Raw genomic sequence first — 9,710 nt, forward strand, 5'->3', positions numbered from 1 at the left:
TAGCCAAGCAAGACAACAACTTGGAGACACTCGCCACTCATTGGGAAGCAATGCTTTGAAAGTTTTAGTATGTTTCAGAGATTGGATTAGATCGGAACGAAGAAATCAAGGATGTGAAGATGTTGATAGCCTAGAAGACGAGGAACTTGAAGATATATTAACACATGACAACCCATCTGAATTTAACACTCCAGAAGAAGGCCAATCTTATCATATTGATTATGAAGAACTTATTAAGGCAATGCAAAACCTTTAAATTTACTCTTTTTTCGTTAATTTACTTGTTGTTAAATGTAAACCTTTCAATTTGTAAGTTTGAATTTTGAAATAAATGTAGCACTTGTAATTTATAAGTGCAATTTTTCCCATCTTCATTGTATTCTTTATATTTTTACTTTATATTAATATAACTTACAATAGTTATACAAAATATAAAAAAGAAAATTAAAAATTACACTAACCGACTCGACCCCTTGTACCCGTAACCCGTACGGTTCATTTTTTTACCCGGATGAACCCGAACCCATTAAACCCGATAAGCCCTAACTCATAACCGGCCCAAATTTGCCTACCCAGCCCAGCCCGACCCACCCGTTAGACACCCTTAGTTGCATATAATCCAAAATAGATGCTATACACTAATGTGTGCTAATTCCAACACGCATATCAAGTAGGGGAAGCAACTCAAAACATTCCTTCCAGCCCTATATCAAAATGGTCGAGAAAAAATATGGTCCACTATAGGAGACTCCATTACTTGTCAATACTGATTTTCTCCCCAACCTACAAGACACAAACACAGTTATGAGAGAGAAAGGGGAGCATGACATCTCTAAGGAACTATTCCAAAATTCAGCATCATCAAGGGCAACTATAAGATTCCAAGGAAACACTACGATCGTGGCATTAGTTGGTCTACTCCAAATCAACTGCTGAGACATTCCTATATGCTTCTCCTTCATACTAACTGTACAATAAACTCTACCAAAATGAACTGATGATGTAGCACTCATGTTCAGTTTAAAAGTTTTGCTGTGCAATTTTGATTGGGCCAGACATCACAGTTAGACTTTTGCACAAAACAGGCCCACCACATATTTCAATCAGTGCTCGATGCATCCAACGGAGAGCAGAAAGTGGAGAACTTGGAGGAGACGTCATATTATTGTCTTTGCCTGCTAGAGTTGGTACGAGATAAAGTTGGTACTTCCTGGTAGTTGTCAGATTCATCCTCTTCGTCCGAGGATAAGAAGGAAGGACCCATCCATGCCTTGAAACTTTCATTCACACGTCTCTCTACATCTGGTGTGACCTCCATTGGATTTGCTTCGAGCATTTCTACTCCAAGATTGCGCCCACTAAAGTCACTTTCATCCAGAATTACAGCAGCTTTTCTTCTTAGAAAGAAAGCAGTTCCTCCATATAGAATCACCAGCCCCCATGAAGCAATTTCGTAACACCAAAACAAGGGCGCTGAGCAGCTGCTCCCTAAAGTGAGAAGGGTTGAACCAAGAAACAGCGCGAGCAGACCAAATACAATAGCAAAAGCAACATTGAGAATTGATAGACAACGCACTCCACCTGTTAAACACAATGGTGAGTTGCTAGACACACATTAATAGGAGATGATATGAATCATTCCATTGCTTCCAATCATCACACGTGCAACTTAGCAGGGAAACAAGAGCATCCTTCCCCCCAGGGCAATATGGTAAGGGGTGAGACAGAAAAACCCAGAAATCTAGCAAACGTATCAAATCATCTCAGCACAAGTAATTCAAAACCTCCTATCACGCATATTAATTGTTTTCCAAAATTCTCCTAAAATAAACTTATTGCAGCCCTAGAATCCTACTTTTGTGGACCTGATCCTGTCCACTAATACTGTTCAAGTCGTTTTACCTTCAGAATGCATTAAAGAAATGGACTCCTTCTGGAGTTGACATCTCACGCTTGCAAACATAGTACTCCTTTATTAATATAGTTAGCAGTTCATAGAACACCAAAAAATGGGAGAGCTGTAAATGGACCAAGTTCATCACTAAAGCTCAACTCGAGTTGTGTGTGTGTATATATTTATATCGTTGGCCCACAGTGCACCTCTGGGGAGTATTGGTCTGCCCATCTACCTTCCTCCCAACTTAAATACTCGAGCTCCAGCTCAACTCCTTTAGTTACTAAACTGTCGAACTTAGTACTGTCATGTAGCTCAATTATTTAACGAGCTACACTATGGAAAACTCAGATCGAGGGAAAACTCAGATCGACTTGTTTAGAGTTTAATACCAAACACCTACCATCCCAACAATTTCCTCCATAGATATAACAGGTAAGTTACTCCTGACAATAGTTTCCAATTCCCCAACCCTAGGTGATTCAGTAAGCAAATCATTGTTTTTATTATGAAAGTGCCGTTTGTAAAGGAGCAAATAAAAAAAATGGACACAAACGAGTTCAAGATCAGTCTCGAAGTAAACTATCTTCACGAATGAGCTCAAACCCAAAACGAACAAGCTGAGCTAAACTCAAGCTCCAATTCCACAAAAACTTAATCTGGCCTAGTTCGACCTCGACTCTTGGCTTGTATGACAATCAAGCTCAAGCCAAGCTCACAGCTTTTATAAGTAGCCTAGTTCTAACCTCCAAGGCTTGCCTTCGCTGGCCTCATTTTTAGCTATACCTATACGGTGTAAGAACATTTATTCGATAAAGATAGTCCTAACAGGTTAAAGTTATGGATTCCTTCTTACATGACCTAATATGCTTTTGAAAAGCTTATAGAAAGTACCACATGTGATATACATTGGTGTATTAAGTTATTAACGTCATACTTGGACTACAACAAGGTTATGTATTGTTTCAGTTATATTCTTTTAATTTTTCAAAGCTATCCATATTCATCTGTAATTTCCACCACCAAAGACATTTCTCTCATCTGGTTCCTTGCGCAATACTAAGAAAGAAAATGACAAAGCCAGCTTACCTAAGACAAAGTTCTAATAGAGATAGTGGTTTTTGTTAGATAGATGTTATTCAAATATCCTATTATTTTCATACTTGAAGAGGAGATTTATGATTCATCAGTTACTCCAAATTCACAAAAATTAAAAAAATAAGAGGTCACCTCTTTACTCATATTAATTACTTTCTACAAAAGAAAAAAAGAACATCAAGAGCTAACTAGACTTCCATGAAGACATGAAAAAAGAGCAGCTTATAAGTTCCGGTACATGGAAAGACCACGTTTTTCAATTTTTGACATGGTTTGAAACGATCTAGATCTACATTGCTCTGGTTAACACCTAAACACTTCCACGGCCAGAGTTCGAGTCATTACAATATTATTCAATCAACCTTAAGCAAATTACTTCAACTCAAAAGCGTAGAACATCACACAAAGTGACCTATCAAAAGAAAAAGAAAAGAACATCTAACAAAGTGTAACACACAGAACATACAAACCTTTATTCATCATCATTCGTTTGTAGTGTGATGGCTAATTTAACAAAAGTGAAAGAAAATATTCAGTACCATTAGTTTTTGCATTTTGAACTGGAAACAAAGCAAACAGACAAACTGTAACCATGGCTTTGCAACTTAAGCTTGCCCAGCCAAAACAATTGGAGTAACTTGACGCAATTTAACTTCAACCATTCAATAAAAAAGCAAAAAGATTGCCAGGTATTCAAGACAACTCAGCAGCACCCTGGTTACCAAACTCATTGAAAAGGAGTCTCTGTAACTCATGAATTTTTTTTTACTGAAAGGACTTGATATAAGGCAAAATTGTAATGAGGTGAGTTGCATTTAATATAACAAGTTTACTGGATTTGAGAACTAGAACACTGGTGTATGAAGCACCTGAAGCATGTACTTTCTTCCAATCACAGACTACAAGTGAGTTTCTGTTTTTGACTCAATTGAGTCAACGTTAGCTCAACAGATGATACGCCAACTTCGCCCCAGCAATAATTTTTTCAAGCTATGATTTTAGTCCACCTGCCTTGATTAAACTTAAGTTTAATTTGATCCAATTAGATAAAAAACAAAAAAAGCAAAAACCAAAATAATATACGAATAAACAACTGGACCACATTTTGTCCAACAGATACAAATCCAAGTAGTACCCAAACACATGTTAATATGCTACATGCCTCTTAAAAAGGAATACCAGCTATAAATTATTATTCACATGCTCTAGTGCATCAAAACTTTCCAATTGTCATTTATTCCTGAATTTAGCCTACTCGACGATGATATGGGTAACTTCTCAGCCACTTAAGAAACTACAGACTTCCAAATTCATTAGGGAAGTATGGCCAACTTCTCTCCACTATGACATCTTTGAGAGCCTGTCGCTCCTGTAACTTCTCATTTTTAAACCGTTACGAACTTGCTATAACAGTGGGTTACATAGCTTTGACTTGTAATACTGCAGACAGCTCCTTATTTGCTATCATAAACTTAGAAAACCCCACTCCATTAAGGAAGAAACTGCTGAAAAGGCATCCGTGTCTCACCTCTCAATCTCTTGGATCTAGGATCTTCTTTTGTTCTTTCCTAAGACCAGCCAGAGCATGGACATGCACACCAAACACACAGACAACAAAGTAGACAAAACAGACAGACAAAAAAGCAATTGAATCTGTTTGTAAATCGATGCAAAAAAACATCATTGAAACGACCCAATCTCTGTAGGCATGAGGACACAGCTCAGTTAGACTTTCCATATGAAGTTTTGGCACTTAACCTCTTCAGTATTGTTCTACCACAAAAATTAGAAGCACGAATCTCAACAAGATAGTTCTTTTTACACAACAATAACTAAAACGTCTTACCCCTGAAGGGAAACATGATATCACCCACATATATAAATACATAGAACTTCAATCTTGAAATGTATGAGTCATAAACAAATTTGCTGGGTTCTCCACCAAAAATAGCTGACATCCAAAGTAGTTCTATTTATAAGAGCAGCATTTATTTGCAAGCATCCTAGAGGCAAATACCAATTCTTGTATTTACTCAAGTAGCACTATGCTTAACAGCTTAAGCAGTGAAAAGAGGAAAGATTGCAGGGGGGACAATATAATAGGGTTGGTGCATAGTTCTGGCTTAGAAGGGAAGGTGAGGTAAAAAGGAGGGAATGCAACTCTACAACATCAGCCATTTTCTGGAAGGAGAAGGAAAAGTAAATGCCTTTTACTTCCCTAGCAGTAGCTACAATTGAAGTACTACCCTTATTGGAGGTAACATGAATCATAGGAAAACGAATAATTCAAGAAGCATACCCCTTCTAGAAGCACAATAGTTGTTCTCAACAACCTTCAAGCATCCATGTCTCATCGGAGCAGTGCACGCGACCATAATACCTGCAAATTTTGACGCAATATCATTAAGCAAAAGAGTGACAGCTGTAATCTTCTTCCTCTCTTTTTAAAAAAAAAATGATAAATCAGTTACAGTAGTAGTCTTTATACAATTAAACAATTAAAACTGCCAACCCACCTTTTTAGCTTTAACAAGTTCACTTTTTACCCAGAAAAAAAAAATAAACAATTAAAACTGGTAGCAGCCACACTTATGAGCTCAGATGCACAATCCTGTGATTTACAACCCTCATTTCAGTTACAATTGGATGCAAAGAAACTACAGGGAAATGAAAAGGGCAGTACACTTAACCCCAATTTCAGTTACAATTGGATGCAAAGAAACTACAGGGAAATGAAAAAGGAAGTACAATTGCCAAAGAAGTTATGTTTTTACATTATGTGCACATATGTAATAAAACGCTTAATTCTCAGTCATCAATCCCTATTCTTCTCTTCGTATTGACTGATCATTGAACCCAGAGACGATTCACTCTTTGCAGACATTTACAAGATGAGAAGAGTTGAGATCATTCTTACATCTAAAAGAACGGACAAATATATGACACTCCCAACATCTCAAAGTGTGAGGAGGGATTCAAATTTGAAGTGTTTCCATATCTACACACATGCTTGAACAAAAATGGGTTAGTTTTAGCCTCCAAAAAACTATGTCCATCCGGGAAGATTGGTTGTACATCCTTTCAAGAATTTAAACTTTCACCTTTTCATAAGTTCATAAAACCTTCCCAAGAGCGGAAGAGCCTAGGTTCAGTTAGATATTCAAGGACATTGCAATTCCAAAACAGCATAGACTTTAGAAGATAATCTCCTAGTACATCCCCATTCATAGCTTCTAATCATTGCTTTTCCATGTCACATATTTCTTGCAGCTAACTGCAACCAGAGATATCTTTCTAAATTATTTCTACACTTCTTGAACCTTCAAATTATTTGAAGTCCTTTCTAATCCTTTTCATTTTCTAGTGCACGTACAATATCTAGGGGAACCATCATCAAGATGACTGCCTAAGTCCTAATGTCAATTAAAACTCCACAAACGAGCAATTAAACGCCGAAAATCACTAATCCAGGCCTAACTCAGATATAAGAGACAATAAAATCACTGACTATCTTATCTGCATAGCTGCCATAGCAGCAGCACTAAAATACACATTCTACTCTTTGAAGGCAACAACAATGTCAAAACTAGATTCGAGCAAAACTTAGTGTAATTCAACCTAAAAGGATATAAATATAAAGCTTGTGCTGCAATACAAGTATACACAACAAGATTTACCATATATTCTTCAGAGCAACTAGTTACACTGCCAAGCCTGCGAAAAAACATATTCTACTCTTCAAATGCAATAACAAAAGTCAAAATAAGGTTTGCTCACTTTACCTCTTATTGACATTGAATAGGTAATATACACGATCACATTTACCATATAATTTGCAATTAGATACACCAAAGAGGCAACGAAATGAAACAGACATTCTACTCTTCGAATTCAATAACAAAAGTCAAAATAAGGTTCGCTCACTTCACCTCTCATTGATACAGAATCGGTAATATACACGATCACATGTACCATATAATTAGTAATTAGGTACATCGAAGAGGCCGCGAAAGTGAAACACACATTCTATTCTTCGAATTAAATAACGAAATCAAAATTAGGTTTACTTCTTATTCGCCCTAAAACGATGAACACATAATAACTACTCGGTGCTAATCCAAGTATACGCGAAACACATTTTCAAACATAAACTTTATTCTCACGTCTCCTCACCTGCAATTAGATATACTGCGGAGACAGCGAAACTGAAGGTGGAAGGAATGAACACAACCATCCAATAGTAATCCACAGTCTCCTGATTCGTTAGGTAAAATGCACCAGGAAAACCATCCGAATCACCAGCACTACCGCTACCACCGCCGCCGGTTCCAGTAGAAGCTATGTTAGTGAAATTAATAGAAAGCGGCTGAATACGATAGTCACCGCAGAACGGGCGGCGAGCAGGATCGACAGGAAAAACTATTTTCAAGCTGATAACAGTGCATACGACAATAGCAAGTGATATTAGGGTTAAAGTGCAGATCGCTAGTGGCCTCTGGAGACGATTCCATGCCTTGTCTTCCTCGCGAAGACACTCGTATTCGTGTTTCGGCATGAAAGCTTGCCGGAGTGCATCTCCGATTATCGCCATTTTTTTCAACAGCCGTATAAAGGCATATATGCGTATGTATGAAGAATTTAGTGGTGAAATTAAGGGTTTGGAGAACTGAGAGAAGAAAATTATGGAATCGGAAGGGGGAAAATGGAAGTCCTAGGTGGTGGGTTGGGTGGTATGTTCAAAGTTAGTTTGTTGCTTTACCAGCTTTCTCAGGTTAGCACCGTCACGCATATATTTCCTTTTTATAATTTTTGTATTTATTGTTATGAAATAATTTAACACTTCTTTTCCTTGTGTACTTATAAGTATCTATCTTGTGCGTAAAGGTTGCTCATGCTTTCGAGGTTTTTTTAAGTACTCCAGTATTTCTGGAAAATAAAACTAGGAGTCATTTCACGTTATATTTTGACACGTCTTCGTTATTTGCGTAAAATTCTGCCATATGAATATTTTTCTTTCCCAATATTGATACCTTTTTGTACGTGTTTGAACACAAAAATTATAATTTTTGAAAAAAAATAATATTTGAAGTTAAGTTGAAAAATGATATTTGAATATGTATTTTATTTGAATAAATATTGCATTTTTGTGAGTGAGAAAAAAAATTCTAAAAACTTTTGAAAAACTCATTTTCGAAAAATTTCTAAAAATTTACAAAATTTCATGGACAAACACATATTTAATTTTTATGGACAAATGGGGCCGAATCATCTTTTCTTCTTTCTCTTTGGTCATCAGTGAAGAGATTTCCACTAATTCTATTTAAACAAATAAGGATGTTTGGTCCATTAATAGGCAGACAATTATCGAATGCCGAAATCAATTTCATGCCAACTTTAATTAACAAGCTAATCTCAAAAGTTTTGAGGCATCAAGCATCAGGCACCCGTCTATATTCAATTGAATTCTTTCGAATAGCAATCAACACGTATCTAAGTTAGAGACACAACAATATCACTCTGTAACGATCCGATAGGTCGTTTTGAGCTCTAGTCATTCGGCAGTTTGAGGCCAGGAGCAGCTTCACTTAAGGTATTATGACTTGTACGCATGGTCGGAATGGAATTCTGGGAAGTTCGGAGTTGATTTGGAAAAAGAATTCTCATTTCTGAAGCTTTAAGTTGAAAGAATTGACTAAGATTGAATTTTTGAGTAAACGACATCGAAATCAGGATTTGAAGGTTCCAGCAGGTTCGTATGATGATTTCGAACTTGGGCGTATGCTCGGATCGGGTTTTGGGTGACCCGAGAGGCGTTTTGGCGCCTTGTGGAAGTTAGCATTTTTGGAAGAATTTCATAAATTTGGGTTGAAGTGCATTCCAATGCTATCGATGTCCGTTTGGGATTCCGAGTATGGGAATAGCTCAGTATGGTGATTCTGATATTGGGAGCGCGATCGGAAGTGAATTTGAAGGCCTGTGGGTCATTTTGGAGTCATTTGGCTAAAGATAGAAATTTAAAGGTTTTTGAGGAGTTTGACCGGAAGTGAACTTTTTGATATCGGGGTCGAATTCCGATTCCGAAAGTTAGAGTAGGTCCGTAATGTCAAATATGACTTGTGTGCAAAATTTGAGGTCAATCGGACATGATTTTATAGGTTTAGACTTTGAAAGTAGAAGTTTGAAATTCTAAAGTTTATTAAGCTCGAATTGGAGTGCGATTCGTGATTTCGACGTTGTTTGATGTGATTTGAGGCCTCGAGCAGGTCCGCATTATGTTTTGGGACTGGTTGGTATGATTGGTTGGGGTCCCGGAGGCCTCGGGTCGATTCCGGATGGTTAACGGATCAAATTTGAAATTAAGAATTGAAGTAGATGGTATCTGGTGTAATCGTACCTGCGAGGTTTTGGCCGCAGGTACGGAGCCGCGAAACGGCCTTGGTGTCGCAGAAGCGGAAATGGCTGGGCTTGGTTGGGGGCGCAGGTGCGATGCAGCTTGCGCAGAAGCGAGACCTCAAAAGTGGTCATGGGCGAGTTAGCTGAGACTGCACATGTGATGGAAATTTCCGCAGGTGCGGAGCCGCAGAAGCGGCAGGTGGACTGCAGGTGCGAGAAGCGGGCTGGGCAGTGTATTCTTTTAAAAGCGAGGGTTTGGCTCATTTTCACCAATTTTCCTCCATGGGAGCCGATTTGGAGCAACTTGGGAGTGCCATTTTCACCA

General features: G+C 37.9%; 1 protein-coding gene across 1 annotated transcript; it reads right to left on the reverse strand.

Moving 5' to 3' along the window:
- Positions 1-370: 370 nt before the first annotated feature.
- On the reverse strand, positions 371-7,808 carry LOC107809768 (uncharacterized). Its single transcript, XM_075251864.1, has 3 exons — positions 7,166-7,808; positions 5,292-5,372; positions 371-1,581 (listed from the first exon to the last, which is right to left on the reverse strand). Exons 1-3 carry the CDS (start codon positions 7,581-7,583, stop codon positions 1,163-1,165), a joined length of 918 nt encoding a protein of 305 aa, XP_075107965.1. The 5' UTR covers positions 7,584-7,808; the 3' UTR covers positions 371-1,162.
- Positions 7,809-9,710: the final 1,902 nt, after the last annotated feature.

The sequence above is a fragment of the Nicotiana tabacum genome, chromosome 1 (assembly GCF_000715075.1).
Source record: "Nicotiana tabacum cultivar K326 chromosome 1, ASM71507v2, whole genome shotgun sequence".
In the NCBI taxonomy this organism is placed as follows: Eukaryota; Viridiplantae; Streptophyta; class Magnoliopsida; order Solanales; family Solanaceae; genus Nicotiana; species Nicotiana tabacum.

What these genes read in the sequence shown, in the direction of transcription:
- LOC107809768 (XM_075251864.1), bottom strand. Translation starts at nt 7,583, where the DNA reads ATGGCGATAATCGGAGATGCACTCCGGCAAGCTTTCATGCCGAAACAC. An exon ending in CGCAGTATATCTAATTGCAG is followed by an intron (nt 5,373 to 7,165) that starts GTGAGGAGACGT and finishes CAAAATTTGCAG; the next exon opens with GTATTATGGTCGCGTGCACT. An exon ending in CTATTGTGCTTCTAGAAGGG is followed by an intron (nt 1,582 to 5,291) that starts GTATGCTTCTTG and finishes TGTGTTTAACAG; the next exon opens with GTGGAGTGCGTTGTCTATCA.